The sequence below is a fragment of the Equus asinus genome, chromosome 11, assembly GCF_041296235.1.
Source record: "Equus asinus isolate D_3611 breed Donkey chromosome 11, EquAss-T2T_v2, whole genome shotgun sequence".
Lineage (NCBI taxonomy): Eukaryota > Metazoa > Chordata > Mammalia > Perissodactyla > Equidae > Equus > Equus asinus.
Window position 1 is genome coordinate 12,363,796 of NC_091800.1, and position 24,126 is coordinate 12,387,921.

Here is a 24,126-nt window from a genome sequence, read left to right on the forward strand (position 1 = left end):
TGCAGCCGCAGCCAGAATCTTAATGTGCGCGCTGTAATTTAATGGCTGTCTCGGCTGACTATTAAAACGCTCTTCCCGGGTGAAGTGGACTCGCTCCACCGGCACGTGCGCCCCACCCTGGCGGGGCGACTGCGGGGAGCTCCGATGTGGGCGTCCCACCACCGGAGGAGGGGCGCAGTTGCCGAACCTCCTACCGGTGCCTTCCGGTCCTTCTAAAGGGGAAATGGCTGGGCATTTCCCCTCCTCCCCTCCCGCGTTTGTCGGGCTCCTGGAGGTTTGGGAAACAAGCAAGAGAGGCTGCCCCTTCCTGGTTTCCTGCGCTGCGAGGAGCTGGCAAGATCTCCAAAGGCGCGGTGGGCTGACCCTGTTGGATTCTTTTGATGCTGTTTTCTGTGTGCCCACAGATTGTGGCAGATACTTTCATACCGTAAACATAAACACCTGAACAGGAAGGAGATTAGGAAAAGCCTTAAAGACGTTAGGCTGTAGGACAGAGAAACTTCTTTAAAAATTGGACATTTTAACCTGGGATTATAAACAGCCAGCTTTGGTGGTTCCCAGTCAGGAAACCACACCACCCATCTGTCTGTCAGCTGTCCTGCTGTGGTCGCTGAGTGCTGCTGTGATGAGGAAAGCTGTGCCACGAGGATTTCAGCTACCAGCAGGTTCAGCCACGGTGGACAGGTTTTCAGCTGAGCTTCCAGACTAAGACAGACTAGGAAGAAGGACCTGGGCACCGACTTCTGAAAAAATTGGCCATGAAAACCCTGTGAACAGCAGCGGAGCACTGTCTGATACAGAGCCGGGAGGTGAGAGGAGGGAGCAAAAAGACTGGCCAGGGTTCTGCTCTGCTGTTCACAGGGTCGCTAGGAGTTGGAATTGACTTGATGGCACTAACAACAAAAATAAGTAGTGGACTGTCACAGCATGATAGTTGATATACCCAGCACTCTTGGCACCCCCAATCTTTCTTCTGGGAACCGTCTTCCTCAACCATATGAGAACTGTGGAAACTGCCAGGTTCTGTCATTTTCCTGCCGTCTGATTGTCCTAGAAATGGATATATGACCAGCCTGGACCAATGAGATTGTCCTAAAAGTTTATCGGGAGAAGTCAGTCCTTTACAGGTGACAGAAGCTGTGAGATGTAAAACTCCAGAATTGGAGGTGGCATATTTTGCACTGTGTGGAGAAAAGTGGTCTGCAGAGAGTTCAAAGCTCATAAGTAAGAGAAAGTTGAGAAAGAGAGACTGAGAGTGAGAACTCCATCTGAGGGCTACATTTGAGGGAGAGAGAGAAAATCGCCTAGCTCCCGGGCCCAACCTCATCTTTGCTCTTTTCAACTTCTAGTTGTTCAGTTCCTTGGTTTCTTTGAGCCGATAAATTTCCCTTCCTGCCCAAGCGAGTCCTACCTAAGTTTCTATTGTCTGCAGCTGGAGTACCTTTTAAGGTGACTGGCCTTCACTTCTGATGCATTGTTACTAAGATATCATGAGTATTAGAAGGGCTGTTTATGGATGTCAGACTCCTTGTCTACTGGGACCTAAGTGTTCCTGTCACTTACCAAACTTGTCCCCACAAATGAGATCTCATTAAGGTGAATACACAAATCTTGCTGGTGCTGAGCCCTTAACCAATCTTGTCGTAACTCCACACTTTGCAGAGTGCTCCAGGGACTAAGAGAGTATCAAGAGTGTCGTGACCGGCCTGGACTGCCTTTGTTTCCGGCCTCTGCAAATCCAAGCTCCTCCATGGACCGATTTCTAAGCTGAACCGAGGACACTCGAGCTGGCCTCTGCCCCTCCTCTAAGGTGTGAGGCTGGCTGTCTTCTCTGCATGCTGTCCTCTCCCACACTGAGATGCAGCTCCCCACTGCCACGAAGTATAGTGGCCAACATTTTCTTTCAGAGTGAGATTTTGAGAAAAACTCCTCTTAACCACTGCCAAAGAGTTGTTCGTTTGGGATGAGGAGGGCAAGAATTTTGCGTTTTCTATGTAACTTCCAAGGCGTTGCATATACACGGAGAAAGCTGTCCTGTAGGATGCCAGGAGACCACCTACCCCCCTGGACCCCCAGCAGGTCCACTCGGACACCTTCTCTCTCCTCTTATGACGCTGAGAAGATTCCAGGGAAGGTTTCTCAACGAAGACCTCAGAGAAGCGGCTGCGGTGTTTAACCAGCCATCCTGTTTGGAAGTTTTCCTTCAGGGTCATCTGCAGCTCCATTTCTGCCCCTTATCTAAATTCTTTGGTTTAGTTTTAATTCTCTTGTTGCCTTTTTCCTGTAGAAATGGAGCCAACAACTTTCCCCCCTCATCATCGTTCGTTCATTCATTCATCCAGGCTTTATTATCAGGCTGCTGCTCTGGACTCTGCCACGTGTAAGGTATTCATTTTTTTCCCCGGAAATTCAAGGAAAGAAAGATGGTACTCAGATACAGATCTTTTTGGTGCTCCACAAATAAAAAACAAGTTTAATTTTTTCTTCCTTTCCTGTTCCTCTCCCTAGCCGTGCTTCTCCTGGCAGGTTGTGCTGAAGGACCTTTGGTGGCTAGTTAAAAAAAAAAAAGAAGAAGAAGGCGCACTGTGTAATTGTGCTGGGACCTTCGGAAATTCTAATGAAGAAAGAGAGAGTGCAGGCCCTCACTTCCCCTTCCTGCACAGTGCAGTCCTGGGGTGGCACGGAGCTGGAGCAGTCCTCACTGCGGGGGGCCTGGAGCGGACATGGATCAAGAAACCGTGGGCAATGTTGTCCTCCTGGCCATCGTCACCCTCATTAGCGTGATCCAGAACGGTAAGGGAAGCCCCTCACTCGGGGGGGAGCACAGGGTGGATTTTATTTGCTGGTTGTTTGTAAGTCAGGCTTACACAGTTCTCTGTGTGTGTGTATGCGTGCTCGCACGCACTTTTGCCTTATCTCTATGTGTTTCTTTTTATTTGAATGTCTAGGGTGTGTGCACTTCTGCATGAGTTTGGAATTTTCCCTCTCCTGGCCTTTCTTTCACTTGCATGGTGATGACTAATTACCTTTGCAGAGCCAGGGCAGCAACCTGGAGGCTTTCCAGAGGCCCTCACTGAGGTGTCTGCAGTCAGCATCTTTATTAATTATTGTGGCCAGAGATGGGGCGGAAGGCAAGAAGCCTAGGCAGGGAAAGTGAGATCTATGTTCACTCAGACACTGGGCTTTACTGAGGGCAGCTGGGCTGACTTCAGTGCCACTGCGGTGACCTGTCACCGGGAGGCTGGAAAAAAAAGTGAATTTGGGGAGTTTGAGGGGGAAATCACCTTATCATTATTTTACCTCTGTATTGCTTTTTTTTCTTTTGAATAAACATGTTCTTTGTAATACTTTCTTTTTTCTCTAGCACTGTATGCTTTTTGAAGCATTTTTCATATGCTTTATATACTTACATAAAGAGAGAGAGAGGGAAAATCTTCTTTGGGATTTGCATTTCCATTAACCCGGCTGTCACTAAAAAAACCAAGCAAGGTAGCCACACCTAAAAAAAGCAGGACTGTGTAAAGTTCCTTAAAGTTCTGAGTTAGGACTGCCACAGACTCTTTTTATGTGTGTGTGTGAGGAAGATTGGCCTTGAGCTGACATCTTTGCCAATCCTCCCGTATTTTATGTGGGATGCTGCCACAGTGTGTCTTGACCAACGGTGCTAGGTCCAAGGCCAGGATCTGAACCTGCGAACCCTGGGCCACTGGAGCGGAACACATGAACTTAACCACTATGCCACTGAGCCGGCCCCCACAGACTCTTTTTATAAGTCTCTCCAGTGGCTTTATATTTTGCAGTTTATTAAGACAGAGGGAAAAGGAGAGTAATTACTAAGGGCAGCTCTGGAACTTAATGGTAATTACTGAATATTTACACACTGTCACACTTTGGAAATTTGAGTATTTAATCAATTTGGAATATTCTGAATATTTTCCCCCAACTTGAAGGTGGACAGAGGCTGCTGGTTGGCTTCCCCTTGGCCTCCTCGTTCCAGAGAGGCCCAACTTTACATACTTTGAGTAGGTTTCGTATATGGAACAACACTTCGCAGCTTGCTGACCCCAACATTTTCATACTGTATCACACACAATAGAATTGCAGCTCGGAGAGGGAACAAATGGATTCTTTGGGCTGCCATGTCCTCAAGCCACCGCTATTTTATGCAGGCACCAGGCCTGGGCTCCCTTGATGTTGTAAATTGGCAAGGGGTTCATTCATTCAACCTGCATATCCCTGCAGGGACCCCTCTCCGGGCCAGGCAGTGTCCCGGGCACATGGGGATACAGCAGTGACCAGGACAGCTACGGTCCAGGCCTCCCAGGAAAGGAAGGGGTAGTGGGAAAAGATGGGCAGGCGACGTCAGCAAGAAGCCTGCAACGACCCCTCACTCCCTGTGGGGGCGGGCAATGATGGCTCAGCTCTGTGTAGGGCCTCCCTTCTGGCCCTCCCCTTGTACCCATCAATATAGCTGACCAGTGTCAGTAGACGAGGCCCCAGTGCCCTCTCACCCACCTGTGCCGATGGGGCGAGCTCAGCTGGGAGGTTTGAGTTCTCCCTCTCTGATCAGAGCTGAGGGGGAAGCTGCAGGGTCTTGAAGTGGGAACGGTCTCTTCATCTCTCCCAGCTGAGACGCACCAGGACCTGGCCCTGCTCTGTGGAGCGGGTGCTGGGCTTTTCTGCAGTGGCATAGCAAGCCCTGAGCGGACTTGAGGTGGATGGTGAGATTTCTAATTATTTTCAGCAGATGGGATTAAGTCTTAGTCTTTGGTGCGAGGTGGGGAGGAGAGATCATAGATGGGCAAATGTCTGAGTGTTTCTAGCCACAATTGAAAGGCCTTGCCTTTTGCCAGGCCATTTCAGATAGATAATGACAGAACACAGCCGCCTCGCTAACAGTTCCACAAACTGATGAGTGGGATGGAGGTTTGCCGGTGGGGACAGACAAGTATGGACCAGCGCGGAACTACTGTTTTGGGCTGGAGACTTCTTCACGCTGGGTAGACAGATGCCTGGGGTGCATATTTAGCGGTGTCGACAGCATGGCCCCCACATCACAGCCTCTGTCCCTCCCCAGACCCCCATGAGCAGCTAGGACAACACGTGGGCAGAATGACTTTACTCAGTGCTGTCCCCTGGTGCTTCAAGAAGGGAGAGGCTGCTGCCCTTTTGAAGCTACAGAAGGAGCCCTTGCGTACCCCCTCAGGGGCTCAGGATAAGCTGTGCTCCCCTCTGAGGCAGAGACCAGGCCTCCTGTGCGATGCTGAGGTCACCATGTGAGGGCTTTTTGTTTGTAACAGTCAAATGTGTCCATGTAGAGGAACAAGAAAAATTCAAATTACTTAGGCGATAACATCGCTACTTGTTTTCGCCATGAGTTTTTAGGCCAACACAAAGGTCCAAATGTTATGTCCAGAGCCTCTCTTTGCAATGCTAATTAACCTGAGTGTTGAAACCATGGATCTACCTTATAGGGTTCAGAATATATGCAAAAACGGTGCTTTTCTCCCCCTATCCCCCAAAGAGCATTCCAAACCTTTCCTGTTAGTTTTAAGAAATATTTGCATGTTGTTGCCAGGCACTGCACGATTTCTCTTTGTCCCAAGACAAGGCGGTGCAGTCCGCATGTGTCCATGCGGTGCTGGGGCTCTGTGCTCTCAGTATGCTGTGCGAGCCTGCTTCCCCTGGAGAGGCCGGGGCCCCGCCCGCCTCGGGAACTTCCCCCTCTGCCTCTCAAACATTCTTCAGTCAACAAGATCTTTGAACTTGTGGCCGTCTCCCAGCTTGGTCCAGCAGAAGGCAGATTTGGAAATGCAGAACAAGGTTAAAATACATGGTTCCAGGAAACCTGGACCAGAACTGCCAACGCCTGGTTTCCCAGGGGGTGTAGATAGATGCATCTCATTTAGTCTTTGCACCCTATGAACTATATACTATTAATCCTATTTTACAGATAGGCAAAGTGGGGCTTAGAGAGGCTAGACCATTGGTTGAAGGTCCTAGAGCCAGTAGTGGTGAAACTGGCATTCAAACCTACTCTAAAGAGTAGGCGCTTACACTACATATATCACCTCAGATTCATTCAAGCGCTCACTACCCAAGTCGTTCTTTCCTGTACTGAGCTGAGATCTGCTCCCCTGTAACTTCTACCCAGCGGTCCTGTTTCTGTTCTCTGGAAAACCTTAGACTATGCCTGCTGCTTCTATTGTACAAAGTCAGCTGTAACATCCCTTCTTCAGGCATCTCATTTCTCAAACGACTTGGTTTCCAGAGTCCCCAGTCTTGGGTTCCCCCTGTCCATCTTGCCGTGTTCTTTCTAAGACGCAGGTAGGTGTTTTCTGTGCAGGGAAACTGTTCCTGAGATCCAGACACCAATTCTATTAAAATAATCTAAGTATGAGTTATTCTTTAGAGGACTTGTATCACACTCCTGGCTCATATTAACTTTGTGGTTAACTGAAATCTCAAGATCTTTTTGTGTGATGCTGAGAAAGTTATTAAACTTCTCTGGCCCTCAGCTTCCTCGGCTGAGGAGTGGAGCTGTTAGTGACTTCCGTGTGAGGTGGATGAAGGTCTTGCGTGAGGCCACGCAGGTGAAGCAGCCAGCAGCGCCCAGCACGTGGTGCATTCTCGTCTGTGGTAGATTCTGCAGGATGCATAGTGACAGTTTGCAGCCTTCTCCTCTGTGTCTGTCTCTGGTTGGACCTGATGTCAGCAGCTAGCCGTGATGAGTGTGTTAGTCGTCTTTGCACGCATAGTGTCTGTAACACAGTCGAGGATAACAAGGGGTTGGGCTGTGAGTGGGGGGTGAGGAGTGCACAAGGGTAGCCCAACTCTTTCAAGTTTCGCTTAGAAGGAAGGAGAGGTGGAGCCGAGTGGAACACCGAGTAGGATGGGACTGAAGGAGGCTTGTTCTTGTTTGGTTTTAAGGGTAGGAAAGATCTGAGTGTATTTCTAGGGTACAGAGAAGGAGGAGAAAAAGACTGTTGGGTCAGGAAGTGGGGAAAATACTGATGAAACAGAGAGCTGAAGAGAGTGGCAGGAACGGAGTCAGGGTCACAGGTAGAGGCCAACCTTTGGAAAAGAGGAAGGAGTTTGTGTTTCTGAGCAGGGAGAGGAAGAAGAAAGGCAGACTCAGAGAAGTACCGCCAAGCTGTGCTGCTGGTTGCAGAAATAACCTTTGACTTACTTAACATGCTCCCTGTTTACATGTTCAGAGGCAAGGGACATCACCTTGGGTTCTGGAAAGACAATGATCAGAGTTTTCTGCTATATTCTGTGGTAAGAAGAGACATTCAGAACGGACAGATGTGTGCTTAAATTCGGGGTAGCCTATGGAGCGAGCGGCGAGCTTCGATGTGACAGTGAGAGCAGAAAAACATCCTCAGGCCCACCTGGGTTTCAATCCCCAGCTTCACTGCTCCAACGGAGTGACTCAGAGAGGTTATTTTACATCACTGAGCCGCTGTGTCCCTGTCTGTAAGGTGGGGACAGTGCTGCCCTCTTCACTGTTGGGTTGGTGGCAGGCCCTATAAGAGAATGTGTGTTGAGTGCCTCCCGAAGTGCCTGGAGGGTGGTAGACCCGCTCATACAAGCCAGCCCTACAGCCGTGCCCCAGATGGGCACGCTTCTCCGAAAGGAAGGTACTTTTGCAAAAAAGAAAACCATGAGAGGCTTTTACTCATTTACACAATTGATAAGGCATCTTTTCACATCTTTCTGAGGAGGCTAATATGAAGTTGATAAAAAGGGACCTTGTGAGTGGATCCCTGAAAATCACACTTTTCCCTTTTTCACTCTTGAAACAGGAGTAAAGGAGTAAAATAGAAAGACCCTCATTCTCCACCCTCACTGTCCAAGCCATAGACAAACCCACCGGGTTCCGTCTCCTTGGTGTCTCTGACACCCCACAGCCCACAGCCTTCACCCTAATCAGCTCCCTCCTATCTTTTCCCTCTGCCCTGGGTCTCACCCCTCTAAACACTCACCACACTGAAGACAGAGTGGCTTTCTGATGATGCCATTCCTCCGCTTACGGCTGTCTATAACTCCTTGTTGCTCTCAAGATGGAAATAAATTCTGAATTTCTTAACATGGCTCTCAAGGTCACTGTCACGCTGCTAAACCCAGTGGGCACTTCTCAACCATCTTCAAGCCTTGGTTCCCTTGTTGTCTTCTCATTGAGGCTCACTCTGTCCCTCCCATCAAGCACTTCCAACAGCCTCTTATGCTCCACTTTCCCTTTTGTCCATAACTTGGCACTGTGTAATTTTAATTTATGTATTTTGTTTACTGTGTATGGTCTGTCTCCTCTTCTACCCTCGCCAGAACATAAGCTCCTCAGGCCAAGGCTCTTGGTGTGTTTTGTTCTTGGATGCAAGCTAAGTGTCTGGCACATGGCAAGTGGAAATAGATAAATGTCATTGAAAGAACAATTCACCACCTACCTCTTTGGCCTTGTTTGTAATTCTACAGGGTTCTACTCCCCCTTCTGCCCCCACCCACCCTGTAAGCTGGACATACTGAACTGCAGACAGTTCTTGCGCCTGGACTTTTGCGTATTCCATTCCACGAGAGTGAAGTCGTCTCCTCTGTTGTCCCCTGCCCCCTCCATGTGCTTGGCTAATTCCTACTTGCTCTTCAGAACAAGATATCACTTCTTCTAGGAATCCTTCTGTGACCAACACACTATTTCAGTTGCTTCCTTTGACCCTTGATAGCACTGTGTTCTCACCCAATCTCATCTCGGCAAGAATCACTGTAGTGTAATTTCTGATCTACTTGTTTGTCTACTTCCTTCAACTGTAAGATCTGAGAAAATGGGGACTATGTCTTGCTCACCATTGCATCACCAACACCAAATGCAGTAATTAGTAGGGAATAGCTGCTAAATAAACTTTTGACGTTTGATGGAGTACATTTAAGGCTGTTTGGAGGTCAAGTCAAGGAAACATTTAACATTCTAGTAAATGACAGGATAACAGGCTCATGAACACGCCCGTTGTAACCCAAATCCAAACGTTTCCGTCTGGCAGGGTTCTTCGCCCACAAGGTGGAACACGAAAGCAAGACTCAGAATGGGCGGAGCTTCCAGAGGACGGGAACACTTGCCTTTGAGCGGGTCTACACTGCCAAGTGAGTCCAAACCCTGACGCTGCTGGCTAACAGAGTGAGGGCATGGGCACAGGGGCCTCCCTGCTGGAGTGATGACCATCCTCAAGGCCACCTGTCCGTCTGGATAACCTCCAGAATACCAGGGGGTGGGGTTCTCTGGGAAGGTTGAACTTCACCTGGGAGGGCTTGTGGACACCCTTTATCATCTTAGTAAGAGCTAGTGTTACAAGAAAGGAAGTGAGGATATGGGAGGTGAGGGGAGGTAAGATCACCACAGCTCCCCCTGCTCCCGAAAGCCTCTGAACCAGTCCTTCAGTCATGGAATTGACCAATTTCCTGCGGGGTTCGCCCAGAGGTACCACCATGAAACCAGCATTACTCATCTGCTGGCTTCAGGAGCCACAAGGAGGACGTGCTGGCAGCAGCCTTCAACTCACTGCCCCTTCGCGTTCCTCTTGGTGAAAGACTGGAGGCGACGCCAGTAGGTTTCATAACACCGGGTCTCCTTGAGCAACCAGAACAAGAACAGAAAGAATGGGGAAATTATGCAACTGCGTCCCCCCTCTCATTCCTTACTTTTGAATAAAAACGCTGTTTGAAAGTACCTGAACAGCTTGTGAAGGAGATGGATGCTATTTGGGATGCAAATTCGAATGGATGTTAATCAAACACTCGTTTTTCCTCTATGCAGAATGCATTTAAATAGAGTGTTCATGCCAGTGGCCTGTCTGCCGGCTTCCCTGTGCCTGTGGCTAGAGGCCTGTCAGAAAGGTGGGCTTCGGCTGTGAGCTAGGGAGGGAGCTGGCCTTCGGTCTCTGCTCAGCGGTGTGCTCAGAGATCCTTTCAAAGGGAGAGTCACGGCCACATAAGAGCAGTACTTTTAGAACGGCAAGGACAGGACAAGCAGACTCAGGGATGAGGACTCACACTGCAGGGTCGGGGCTCTGTGCCCTGCTGGCTCTGTGGGAGCAGCTGAGAGGAAGGGGCCACGCTCAGGGGTACCATTGGCTTCCTGTAAGTTGAACTGACTTCAAGGGATCTCGACTGGACAGGCCTTCATCACCCTCACCACCATGCTTTGTCTTCAGTCCTTTTCCTCGTCTAGGTAGTTTTTATTTTTTCAATGAGGTGTGGGTATGGGGAAGATGTCTCCATTGCCACTTTTCGTCATTGGCCCCTTTTGTCCCGCAGCTTCTAAACTGCTGCATACTTGGTCCGAACAACTCTTGGATGCATTGCAGGATCATCACAGGCTAATTTCCTGGTCTCCTTACCCTCTCTGGGACCGTTGCCTTTTGGGCTCAGTGCTTCAGGCTGCCCTTGGGTCCTCACGGCCCCCAGGGCGCCCCATGCAGACCCCTTTCTCTAAAGCCCACCCCGCCTGCTCTGGGTCCCGCTCCCTTATGCCGAGCGCTCCTGTGCAGGGTTATTCCGGCAGTCTGATTTCAAGGAATCCTTTCCTGAACTACCCACAGGGAGATTTCTATTTTAACATTTGAGCCTTCAGTGTATGAGTTCTCAGAATCAACTGAAGAAGTTTAAAGATGTGATTTAAGGTATTTTAGATCCATTTAAAGGAGGGTAGAGAAAGTGGGAAAGACACATGGGCTTGTCTTTCCTACGAGAGGAAGAGCATGTAAGGTGCTATCAACCTCTGGTGACATCTGAGGGGAACATACGAGAGCTCTCTGGAGACCCACCCGTGTGCAAGAGGTGCAAGAAGGCATCTTTGATTAGGGCAACATCAAAACCTCTCTGAAAATGGAATCCAAAGAAAACATTAATACTCTTCCACCAATTTGGAAAGAGAAGCTTATTCCCCCCAGATCACCGCCTTCTCACCAGTTCCACCTTGTTCTTAGGAACTCCCCAGCTTGTCCATTTTGGAGAAGTTGGGCAGGGCGGCCGTGCGGTGGAATTTCACTGTCCCTGCGAGAAGTTAGGTTTCCATTTTGCCAGCAATGAAGAGGAAACAGAGCAGGCCAGGCCGTCTAGTTTCTGCCATTTCTCCCACGGGTGAACTGGCTGGCTTCTATGAAGCCGCCGTGCCTGACCTGGCCCCCCCGCAGCCTCCGGATTGCAGAAGCGCCGTTTGGTGGGGGTTGCGCTGCATCACTTGGAAGGGTGGTTTGGAAGGTCTGCAATGCTGTGGGGTTCCTGAGGTAAGAAGGAGCTACAGCAGAGTGGTGGGTGATTGGTGCTACCCAGAGGTCCCCACCCCCCCCCCCGCCCGGGTGCTGCAGCCCGGCTCCCAAAACCCACATGTCTTTCCCACCTAACCCCCATGAGAGAGGAAGGAGAAGAATGAGGGGAGGAGAGTGAGTTGTGGAGAGGTAGGAACTAGGCAGGGGGAGAGGAGAATTTTCTGTAAGATAAGGTTGTCCCGACGCTGCTGTGGTTCTGTTACAAAGACCACTTCCTTCCTGACGCAGCCTACGGGGCTGCAGATGCCCCTGTGGCAGGTGGTAAAGGGGCTGCTCAGATCAAGGCGGCAGCTCAGTGCATGCTGCCCAAAGCCAGAGGCCCCAGTCTGGTTGCCTCTGCCAGGAAGCTGCTGGGGGTCGGGGGGATGGGCGCAGTGTTCATCTAGTAGAAGTAGGTCTCCAGCAATAGCTTCACCAGGGGCCTCCGAAAGCACCAAAGAGGGGTGCAAGATGAGCTGTGGAGGGGCAAGAAGAAAAGAACATGTATTTAATCTTGCTGTCTAAAGAATAAGAAATTAAGCTTTACTTGTTTTTAATATACAGGTCAAGAGTTGTGTGTGTAGATAATATATACATAGACATACCTGTCATGGGGTTGCGTAATCAAAACTCTTGGTTGATAGGGTGTGGGATCATAAATGTTTAGAGACTGTGGCCATAAAGGAAAACTAGCATAAAGGATAAATGACGCTGGTGGATTGAAAAGCCTGATGCAGATTTTTCAGCATAAAATATGACTGTTGACTGAAACAGACAATTCAAGATATTGGGGGTGGTTGATAAACAGACATCCCAGCCAGGTGTGGCCATCAGCTGAGACTTGGGCTTGGTTAATGGTCTGCCCCACCCCCCATCTCCCACTAGGGCAGAGCTGAGTCAGGGTTTGAGAGATAAAAGGGATCTCGACCTCGACTCTCTGTTCATGTGTATAAAACGCAGTTCAAAGCCCTGTTCCCAGCTGGTGACCGTGGCTAGAGCAGTCAAAGTTTGACTTTTGGAGAAAAATCCTGGTTAGCTGACCCAAGATTCTTCCCCATGAGTGCAGGTAAACGCAGGTTACAGAGTGATGGGTCTCTGGAGATGTGTAATTTTCTCAAACGTGTCCTGTAGATTGCAAGTTCGTGGGCTGTTAACAAGTGTCACAGGGAAGAACAAATTCTGTACAGCAAGACTTGAGAACCTTTAATCTACCAAGGGACACTGTCATTCTTGGTTCTCCAAGAAGGGAAAGTCTTGTTTAACTAAAGATCCCTCCACTTTTTTTTTGCAGAGCATATCAAGGGCTTAGTGTTTCACAAAATGCATTTTGGGAAACGCCACCCTGATGTCCCTTCTCCCCTGCACCTCTCAGAATCCATTCTGGACTCAGTTCCAAGTAGCAGGGACTTGTCAAATTATTTGAAAGTGATAGAGCTACATTGATTCTATTGATTAGTATTGACACTATTGCTATTATTACTGATATTTACTTATTTTAAATAAACCCAAACTAACTAATGAAACATTAATTTAAGTGCCTCTATATCTTATTCCCAAAGGTGGAGAAAGCAAAAATAGCAACGAGTCCTTTTCTCCATAAAAATGTTGATAGCGTGGTGCATCAAAGTAGAGTAGCACAGGGAATTGTTGCGAGACCTGGGGAGTAGCTCATAGTTAGACCTCAAGGAATGAGAACCAAAATGGGTTTATCAGTTTTGTTTTACAGAAAAAATGACACAAAACTCCCCATAAAAGAAAATTTGGAATAATAATAATTTGTCAGGACACTGGTTAACATTTGTAAATATACTGTCGATATGTGGCCTTATACAGTACATCAGACCCTCGACTCTTAGAGCTTAAGTGGATCTTAGTTGTTAATGATCAGTCTCTTAGTTTTACAGGTAAGGAAACTAAATCCAGAGAGATTGTTTTGCCAACGACAAATAGCTGGTTAAGGTCAGGTCTCAGGGGTGAAGTCCTGGTCCTGTACCCTTTCCCTTCTTCTATTGCATTTCCCCAAATCCTTGCATGCCTCCATGTTTCATGTTGTTTCTCCATGGATGTGCTTATTGCTTGTCCTGATCTAGACTGATAACTCCTCAAGAGGACACTTGCTATTTAGTTTAGTATAGTCGAAGAAGTAACAGACCTGGTTTTAGAGTTAGACTGACCAACGTGTGAATCCCGGCTTTCTACTCCAAAGCTGGGTGACCCTGGCAAAGTTATTCAACTTCTCCAAACCTCAGTTTCTTGTTTGAGACATGAGAGTAATTGTGGTAGGCAGACTAATGACCCCCGCAAAGATGTTCACATCCGAGTCCCCGGAACCCAAGAATAGATTATGCTTCATGGCAAGGGGGAATTGAGGTTGCTAACCAGTTGACTTTAAGATGAAGAGATTATCCTGGATTATCTGGCTAGAAACCAATGTAACCACAAGGGTCATTTAAATGTGGAAGAAGGAGGCAGAAGAGTTGGTGTCAAAGCGATTCAATATATGAAAGACTTGATTGGCCATTACTGGCTTTGAGGTTGGAAGGGGGTCACGAGCCGAGGAATGCAGGTGATCTCTAGAAGTTGGGAAAGGCAAGAAAATGGATTCTTCCCTGGAGTCTGCAGAAGGAATGAAGGCATGCTGACACCTTGATGTTAACCCAATGAGACCCATTTCAGACTTCGAACTCCAGATAACAAATTTGTCTTGTTTTAACGACTGAGTCTGTGGCTACTTGTTACAGCAGCCACAGGAAACTCACACAGCCGGCCGCCATGTGCACCCTCAAGACCGCAGTGAGTTTCAAGGAGACGAAAGAGTACCACAGCAGCATGGGGCCAGGCGTAGACTGAGAACCCCTCCACCACACGCAGCCATGACTACTAGCAAGATAACTTTCAGAGTATCAGCTTTTCTAAATCAACCCTGCTTTCTTTACTGCTTGGATCTCACTCTTCCTTCCTCAGCCTGGTCTGCGTGTCTGAGCTGACCTGTGTGTCTGACACAGAGGTTTCCTTCGTTGAGCTCTTCTCCCCTGCCACCCCTACCCGGGCTGCCACCACAACCCTGGTGTCTGCGTTGCTTGCTTTTCAATTCCAAGAGGCACCCTGGCACAGCCAGGAGCCGGAACCTTGCCAGAGCAAATCCATCAGGAAAGCAAGTCTCCGACAGGCTTCACAGAGGAAAAGAGTAAATGGATTCTGAACGTGTGTTGGCTGTGCACCACTGTCTGTTTCTGACGTGGCGGCTGGCTGCCACATCTTACAGGGTGGATGTAAGTGGAGTTATGAATGAGGTTCATGCTCCATGTGCCATGGTGATTATCAGCTTGGGGTTTCAGGTATTTTTCAGACTACACTGTGGTAACATGTCTTCTGATTTTTCTTCTCCTTATTTATTTATTCTGTAGCCAAAACTGTGTAGACGCGTACCCCACTTTCCTTGTCATGCTCTGGAGCGCCGGGCTACTCTGCAGCCAAGGTAACTCAGCCTTCTCTTTGTGTGTTTCTTTCTGAAACATGCATCCTGAGGAGGGAGGTTCGAGCGCAGGCTTTTTGTTGAAAAGACTTTGCCTGACCTCCAGCTCGGATCCGGGAAGCTCCGGAGAGGTGAGAATCCCGGGGAGGTCGCGTTTCAGGCACGCTTTGTGCCCGCGCAGAGTGGGTGCGATAATGCATTGCTAATGCTTGCTCCCTGGCGGCTGGTTGAGGGCGGCTGCGCTGACAGGGTGGTTTAAAGCTAAATGTGACTCAGAATCCTTAAGCAGTGTTAGCTCAGATACAAGGGCATTATAAATGAGAGTGCCTGAGGGATCTATTCTGGGACTACTGTCACTTGGCTCTTCTGCTAATAAGCTTCTGGCGTGACAGTCCTTCTCTGAGCTGTGTCCTCAGAGCCACAGGCTGGTCTCCAGGTCTGAGGGTTATCAGCAACCCACAGTCTTGACTTGAGCAAGTTGATTCCCAGAGTTGATTAAAACGTAAATGGAAACCAGAATCATTTTTTTTGGTCCCCTTTGGAGATTGGCACTATGTCTGGTGGAGACCTGGCATGACCTGGCCAGCTTCCACACTGAGGTCCAGCAGGGCGTGTAAGAAAAGGCCACCAGTGGCCTCTGATGAACCATTTAATCCCATCATCTTCTCCCACTTTATAAAGCAGGTAGAGTGGATAGTACTCCCCTCTGTTGTCCTTGAGGACACTTCGGTTCAGGGAGGTCAAGTAACGTGTTCAAGGTTACTCGACGTGAATAACAGAGCCAGGATGAGAGCCCAGGTCTTTTGGGCTACATCCTGTATTTTTCACAAATATCCTTTTACCTTACTCATTTATATAATATATATACCTTGTACACCTACTATGTGACAAGCCCTGTGCTTGGATACACAGTGATAACTAAAAAGAGATGGTGGTGAGCACACAGCAGTTGGCGAGATGAACCACAGAAAACAAGTGAATGGATAAATTCGTGCCATGAGTGAGCAGTGCCATGAGGAAAAGAATAAAGTTCAGTGACAGAGAACAGAGGTGAGGGATGGCAGCAGAAACCACCTCAGGGACACCACTCGGCCTCCTTCTGTGCTCCATAAGGCTGTCAGTAAGCTCACTATTTATTTTCCACTTTCTATCCTGAGTTAAATAAGAAACGTGTCTGGCGTTACTTGAAAAATCAAGTCAAACCATGCTCGTGCTAGGAGTTATTCCTTCCATGTTGGAGATAATACTTGATGCAGAGGAATCTAGAGTTAGTCCAGCTAGATAAACACAAAGGGAGTTTGAAGGTGTTTCAGAAATGTGCATTTCCTGCCCAAACAAGTGTTGTCATTGCCTGGGGACAAACGTTTCGGTAAACCCAGTTTGATAATCCTCATTTCTTAGGAATATCATAGATTGTAGAATGTTTTTGGCTGAAAGGGACCTTGGAAATCATTCTAGCCCCAACCCTTCGCTTTACAGAGCAGGAGCCCAAGACCTAGATGGCCTAGTGGCTTGCTCAAACTTCAGAATTTTAGAGCCCGGATTTGAACCCATGACGCCCCTCCTGGTGTTCCAAGCAGCCCAAGTCCACACGAGAGGCACGCACTGTTCCCTGGGTGAGGGCTACAAGCACAGCACGTTCCAGCCCTGATTTCTACTAGCTCGTGTTCAACCTAGTTCTCACTGAAACAGGGACGGGCTGGTAAGTTAGAGCAGAGCCACAAACCAGAAAAAACTGTGTCCAAGGCGAATTGTGACGATTTTGTGACTTTCAGAGAATAGGATGAACCTCACAGCAGCGTCTTTTGTGCTTCGCTTTTCTTATCTGCTACTTGATAGTAGTATTTTGGGAGGCAAGGGCTTGTGAAAAAAATATGGGCCTTAGGGGCCGGCCCCGTGGCCGAGTGGTGAAGTTCTCGTGCTCCACTTCGGTGGCCCAGGGTTTTGTCAGTTCGGATCCTGGGGGTGGACAGGCCAGTGCGCATTAGGCCACGCTGAGGTGGCGTCGAAGGACCTTCAACTAGGATATACAACTATGTACTGGGGGGCTTCAGGGAAAAGAAAGAAAAAGGAGAAGATTGGCAACAGATGTTAGCTCCAGTGCCAGTCTTTAAGAAAACAAGACAAAACAAAACATGGGTCTTGGGGACTGACGAGTGGAGGCCATTCTGGGGACACTCATTGCTGGATTAAGTGAGATAATGTGCGTCAAGCCCCGACACTTGGCATATGTTGGATTAAACCACGTAAAACTGCCAATACTCACAAAAATGGCACTTTCATATGTAGTTCAACCTAACGATAGAAGTCCAGTAAATGTTATTATTGATGGTACGGGTGGTGGTGATAACGTTTTGAAATCAGACAGACCTGGTTTCAAATTCTCTCTCTTCCTTGGCCCACCTGTCTGACCTTTATTTATTTATTCATTTAACAAGTATTTTTTGAAAGTGAATATTTTCCAGGCACTGTGCCAGGCACAGAGATGATTACCCGGAGAACACAGCTGTCCTCACGGGTCTTTTGGTCTGGTGGGGGACTTTGGGCAAACACACTTCCTTGGGCCTAATTTCCTCACCTGTCAAATGGTGACAAAAATGTGCTCCTTACCAGATGGCTGGGAGGACAGGAGACCCAAGTTGCCAAAGTGCCTGAGGCAGTACCTGGCGTAGAAAGTGCTCAGTCCACGCAGTTAATTTGGTATTTGAATAATGCCAGGAGGTTATCAAGGCACTTTTATGCCTGTGCCCCTATTTCCCCCGCACAGTGATTCCTGAGAGGCAGGCAAGCTGCAGTCAGTCCTTTGGGACGAAGTTAAGTATTAGCTCAAGGCCGTCGTAGTCCTGGGGGAACAGGGTTCTCTAACTCTCTGCTCCAAGCCTTCAGGGCTCCGTAGGGTTATTTGGGGGCTGCTCGTGGCTGTTCCTCGCAGGGCTAGAATCCAGAGGGAATCTCCTTCCCAGAAGCCTTTTCTGAGTGGTAGCAATTGTCCAGAAAAGGTTAAGCATTGCACTGCGTGGGGGCTCACAGGTGAAGGGGATACTTTTAAGAAAACCGGCTTTAGAGCTGGGCTCTGGGTTCAAGTCCCGCTCCCACTCCTCACCCCCACACTCACAGCTGACAGTCTTACACAAGCCCGCTGCCCAATCGAGCCCAAGTTTCCACGGGCTGCCGGGTCTCTGTCTGGAAATAGAAAAGATGATCTGGGTCATGTGGAAGGGGTTCTAATTAGATGATGGATGTGAAACACTTTGTCGACTATACCACAATACAGGTAACATTACCGTTATTCAAGTTCTCAGCTTTCTTCCAGCCCTAGGCTTTCTGCTGCTCTTCACATCAGCCCCGACTGTCAGAACAGGAGGCCTCTGCTTGATTTTGTGACCAACATTAGTTGCATAACGATTGTATGAATGTTGCATTCACTTGGCGTGTTTTGGCGTCTGTGAAACTGACATGGGCATTTTCCTTTCTCCGCTTAGTTCCTGCCGCCTTTGCTGGGCTGATGTACCTGTTCGTGAGGCAGAAGTACTTCGTGGGCTATCTGGGAGAGAGAACGCAGAGGTAGGCCGCTGGGACTGTTTAAGAACCATGGAATGAGTCATGCTTTTTGAGCAGGAAGCGTGCTAATTCACAACAATAGACTGCCTAGCATTTAAGGCTCTGGGGGACCACTTGGAGTGGGAGGGTGAAGGTTGACGAGGCTCCCACATCCTTTTCTCCTTGCACTTTGCAGCCTCTGAAAATAGAGCTGGGGGACTTCACTAGTTTTCCCATTAAAAAATTCCTCCCCACAGCGTTGGGCCCACAAAGGATGCTTTAACACCCCGCACTGCGCATTCCTTGCAACTCCACACCCTCTACTCCCACCCTTCAGAGTCTGGGGCTTGAATGACTTTCTATGTCGGGCTTCTCCAGGCCTCCGGTGAGTGAAACATTTCATTGTTTGCCCAGAGAAATGAGAACTAAAGCTTGCACCTTGTGATAAGTCCTCTTGAGTAACAGATCTTCTGGGGACCGGCAGAAAGAATGTTGAGAAAACAAGATGCAATAACACGCAATGGATGGAGACTGTGAATAGAGTGACTGTTGCATTGCTTCTACTTGTTGCCAGACAGAAAGCCCCAAAGCAGCAATTATACTTTCATTACACCTGGATTGAGAAATCTGGATTTTAGCAAAATAAATGATACTTACAGAAGAAATGTTCAAGTTATAGTACACCACCAGTTCCTTAGAGATTAGAATTCTTAATGTACCAGAAGGGCTCCGAGAGCCGGGAACAGGTTCCGGGAGGCTGCCGCCCATACGCTGACCCCAGCCTTCCCCACCATTTTTCTTCCTTGTCTAGTTTCACATCCCTCTCTGTCTTTTACAATAGCATCCTCTCTATTGGTTAATGGGCTCTCCATTTAGATAGCATCCTTCAGCGGTGACAAAGGCAGTGACATCCCAGGAGGTTGACGGGTGAAAGCACTGCATCTGGAGAACCTGGGGGCCTGGGAAGCTAAATGACTTATGGTGGTTCAATGGAGGGCTGTGGCCGGGAGAAGAATGACTCTTCTCACAGCAATTCTTCCCCTGTGTTCATCTCTTCTTCACTCCTCTCTGGTGGTGTTCTTATTTATCCTCCAAAACCACAATTCCATTACCTCTCGCATCCTTATCAACACTCTCCTAATGATATTCTTTATTCTCTTTCACCCTGGAAGACCTCTATTCTGCCCTTCCCTGGGGAATTGCCTGTTGTCGAGAGTTGAGGGGGGCGGAGTGTCTGTCTATGAAATAAGGGAGTTCTGTTCCCTTGGGTTGGCTTCCTATGCAGCCCCGTCTACCTCCCCCAAAGTCTCAGGGATTCGGCCCACCCTTCTCTTCATCTGTCACCACTTGCCTGAGATCTCAAAATTGCTTTAATTCCAAGACGATCTGCAGGGCCTGACAAAGCTTGTCCATTTATCCACAGGCTCTGTTCATTTTAAAGATAATTACTACTAGAGAATAAACAGAGGTGGCAAAAATAAACAGTAGGATATAGACTTAAAATCTTAAAAATATCACATTTCTCTCGACCTCATTGACATGTCAATGGCCTAACCTCTTAAATCCCTCCCTGGGCCCCCCTATGAGATGTAGTAAGAAGTCCCATGAGCCCCTTTACCCACTACCTGTGCTTGTTCCAGATGCTGCTCACCTCTCCTGCATCCACGGCCTTCAGTACTGTTCAGTCGTGGTGCTCTTTCCTGCCGAGACCAAATGCAGCCTCACAATACTTCGCACAGAGTTCTGCACAGCTGTCCTCCATAGAAATGATACCTGCTAGACGAAATGGCCAATCCTGATCTAGACCAAGACATGGCCCGGGGTAGAGGCGAGCCCAGGGGCTCTGCGGCTAGGTCCAGAGCATTTTCAGCTCTGCCTTTGGAAACTACTTGCTAATACCCTCTTCCGTTGTGAACTCCCCTCTTTTGCGTGTCCCCCCTTTGTCCCTGGGCTGTGTCACAGTTGGATTCTGCAGATGCCTTGGTGCCCTAATGCCCAGGGATCTGCTTTAGTCCCTGGCCTCACCAACTGAGGAAGATACTGCTCGGTGAGATCTTCCCCAGGAATTTCTCCCTTGGGCTCAAGATCATCTTTGCTCCTCCCCAGAAGTTGCTTTAGCCCTGTCCATTCAGAAGTTCCCGGGTCATTTTTGGTCCAGAGGGTAGGTAGCACATCCCTTGATGTATCCCCCCTTCTGAAGCTGGAAAATAGGTTAATAATACCTCTCAGAATGGTTTTGAGAATTAAATGAAGTCACAGATATAAAATGCCTGGTCCCTACAGATGCTTAATAGTTTAATTCTGACCTTCCCTATCCTATTTAGAGAGAACTATGTTCAACTTTTGAAAACAATAAGAGAGAAGTCTTGATTCTCAAAGTCTAATTAGGCCCTGTGTGCACTGTCCAGGTCCCTCGCTCTTCCCTCTGGGCTCTCCCTCCTTTCAGGTTCTCTGTGGCTTTGCCTGAGCCTGGGGCAGGGCCTGTATCCGTGCCCACCGTGCCCACCTCCCAGGGCCATAGCCCATCTCCAAGCTCAAGAGACTTACAGATGCATCTAATGAAGTGCCCAGGCTGGGGCCCCCGTGCACACTTAGCCCTGCACGTGTGCTGAGTGATGGGCATGTGCTGAGTTCTTGCCTCCCACGCCCTTTGCACCACCTGGAAAGAGCTAAAGCACCGTAGACCCATCTCCTTTTGGGGCGACGTGCCTTGAGTCCTTTGGAAAATCCTGCCCAAATTCAAGAATACCACTGTTTCCTCAGTAGGCACTGCCATTTCCTTCTTCACTGCAGATTTATCTTGAGCACGTTCTGAAACAGCTTCACAGATCGCTTTTTCTTGTTTCTGTAATGAGCATATGGTGACCTCATTCATGTGATAAATCTGAGCCACCACAATATTTGACTTTTCACAATTTAATTTCTCTGAACCTTCTATTCTCTGACTGAAAAATAGACTCCTTTCTTTTCACTTCCTTACCAGCATTAGCAGGTAACTCTCTGTATGAGTCTGTAGGGCCACCATAACAAAGTGCCACACGCTGGTGGGCTTAAACAACAGACATTTATTGTCTCAGTTCTGGAGGCCGGAAGTTCAAGAGCAAGGTGCCCGCAGCCTTGGTTCCTTCTGAGGCCTCCCTCCTTGGTTCGTAGGTGGCCGTCTTCTCCCTGTGTCTTCACACGGTCTTCCCTCTGTGCGTCATCTGTGTCCAAACCTTCTCTTCCTATAGGAACAACAGTCATATTGAGAAGGGTCCACCCTAGTGACCTCATTTTACCTTGTTACTTCTTTAAAGACCCCATCTCCAAATACAGTCACATTCAGAGGGACTGAGGTTGAGAGCTTCAACATATGAATTGGAGGGGACACAGTTCAGCCCGTAACACTCTCTTTGGGGACCACCTTTGTTTTTCCCCGCTAAAGAGAGAGAATGTCTCACTTCATGAGCATGACTGAGAACAGGAAACTGAGGAGAGAAGGACACGGCTGGCCAAGGAACAGGGGCGGCGTGAGCCAGCAGTGCTTCTCAAACTTTGGTGTGCCCGCGAGTCTTGGAGGGAGCTTGTCAAAATGCAGATTCTGATCCGGTAGATACAGGCAGGCACCTGAGATCCTGCGATACTGACAAGCTCCTAGGGTATGCCCATGCTGCTGGTCCACGGACCACACTTAGAGTAGCAAGGAGGTTGATACTCAACTGCTGAATGACTTCCAAACTCTTGACATGGGAAAATTATGACTTACATTGTGAACCTTTGGGGTCCCTTTCAGAAAGATAAAATTTCTAACGTTAAACCTGTGGATGCCAAATTCTGCTGTCCCTGATTTTGACAAGAGATAGGCTCGGCAGCGTTAACTCACCTGTTTAGTGGAACTGGTTATTCTTGAGCAATCCTGATTGTCAAAGCATCCTCCTGCTGGGCTCTTTACTGACAGCCTTAACGAGTCATTTGACTGGACTTTCCAAACATGTGAGTGCCGTGCACACAGACCCAGCCACCACAGTCACAGAAGGATTCTGCGGAGTAGGAAGGAAGCCAGGGTAGCCACCAAGCACAATTAGGTGGTCACAGATCACTGGGGACATGCCTCCTGACCACAGCTGATGACCTGCCGAAGCAGCTTAAGATTTAGAGCCCTTGAGAGGATATGAGTGTGCTAACAAGTCTCTGTCCCTCCGTTCACTTAAAATGTATGGGCCTGTCCTCCAGTGCTGGGGCCCGGCTCTCGTTAGACTGAGTGCGAGTTATTCTCAGGCAGCCCCAGGAGACAGATTGAGCCCCCAGAGGCCAAAGCACCTTTTAGATTCCACCACCCTTGTTGGCTCATGTAAACCATCACTTCTCTCATAGAGGCACTTAAAGTCCTGCGTTATACACACAGCTGCCAACACGGCTCTTACAGAGGCTCCTGGAGAGGAGCAGCCGCGGACAGGGTCTTAATGAGTTGATGGGGTTCCTAACCCCCAGTCCGAATGCCTGATGACCAACAGAAGGGGCCACCTTCACGCCATCAAGGAGCAGAGTTCAGCAGGAAGTCAGGAGCACACGGAGAAGCCGCACAGCACAGCCCTAACGAGGACAGGCTCTGAGGCCCGGCTCTTTTAGCTTGGTGTTGAAATATGTTCAATGACTAATAATAGCCAAGACACTTCCATCCTTCATATGAAGTAAATGGAGCTTTCTTGAGTTAGAGAGCTATAATTTAAACCCCATGTCTCTCAAAGTGATAACATTTTTTGTTAAATTGGTGTCATTTGTGCTGCTTCTACAGTTTTCTCCTTCCTTCTTTTCTAGCACACCCGGCTACATATTTGGGAAACGCATCATACTGTTCCTGTTCCTCATGTCCCTTGCTGGAATATTCAACTATTATCTCATCCTCTTTTTCGGAAGTGACTTTGAAAACTACATAAAGACGATAACCACCACCATCTCCCCTCTACTTCTCATTCCCTAACTCTCTGCTGAATACAGGGTTGGTGTTCTCATCTAATCAATACCTAAATCATCATAACTCAACTCCTACGGCTCCTCTTTAGATTGCTGTAAATCTAATGACCATCTGGGCTTCGCGTCTTGAGTTAACCTTGCTTTTCCTGGAAGAAAGTAACTTTGTGTCAGCGATACCCTTTAAAAATGGCACTGGCCTCAGATTTGTTACTCAGATCCATTCTGTGTGTTTCTTGACTTACCCTGCTTTCTGAAGATATTTTGTGACCAGATTTATGTTTTCCTAAAATAAAATGCAGAGATGCGTTTTAGGCTGGTGGTTGAGTTTTTTGTGGGTCTATTGCTACAGTTGAATGACTAGTTTGTTTCCTCAACCGAAATGATGATAGTAAACAGTACAGCATCCTTACACAGCACACACACACACATACACCCGGAAGGGTATTCACCAAAACGTTAACTGTGATTATCTCTGGGAGAAGAGATTTGGGGTGAGTTTTATTTTATTGTTTGTATTTTCATGTATTATTTGAAATGTCTTAGTGAGCAAATAAACAGCACTAAACAGCTGAAGCGTTGCCCTTTCCAGAAAGCCTTTCCTAACTCCAGACAGGTCTAGTGTTGCCCTCTGACCTCCCAGCCCACCCTCCGCACGTCTCAGCCACAGAAAATCCATATGACAGTGGAAAGATATTTATTAGTATGTGTTGCCCTTCCTATGAAATCATCAGCTCTTGAATCTCCCTGATGCCCTATTTATTTTGCTTTTCCTGTTCCAAGCTCAGCGACGGCACATAACAGGTACCCAATGACTCAAACTATTGGAGAACTAAACGAACATCCTCTAAGGTGATGTATTGT

General features: G+C 48.2%; 1 protein-coding gene across 1 annotated transcript; it reads left to right on the top strand.

Annotated features, from left to right (window-relative positions):
* The first annotated feature begins 327 nt into the window (after positions 1-327).
* Positions 328-23,588, top strand: ALOX5AP (arachidonate 5-lipoxygenase activating protein). The gene is made up of 6 exons (XM_014831948.3): positions 328-2,385; positions 2,509-2,793; positions 9,036-9,135; positions 14,705-14,775; positions 18,255-18,336; positions 23,110-23,588. Exons 2-6 carry the CDS (start codon positions 2,724-2,726, stop codon positions 23,270-23,272), a joined length of 486 nt encoding a protein of 161 aa, XP_014687434.1. The 5' UTR covers positions 328-2,385; positions 2,509-2,723; the 3' UTR covers positions 23,273-23,588.
* Positions 23,589-24,126: the final 538 nt, after the last annotated feature.

Excerpts from the sequence above, each read along its gene's own strand:
- ALOX5AP (XM_014831948.3), top strand. The coding sequence starts at position 2,724 with ATGGATCAAGAAACCGTGGGCAATGTTGTCCTCCTGGCCATCGTCACC. Across the intron at positions 9,136-14,704 it reads GAGCGGGTCTACACTGCCAA|CCAAAACTGTGTAGACGCGT; the intron begins GTGAGTCCAAAC and ends TTTATTCTGTAG. Across the intron at positions 18,337-23,109 it reads CTGGGAGAGAGAACGCAGAG|CACACCCGGCTACATATTTG; the intron begins GTAGGCCGCTGG and ends CTTCTTTTCTAG.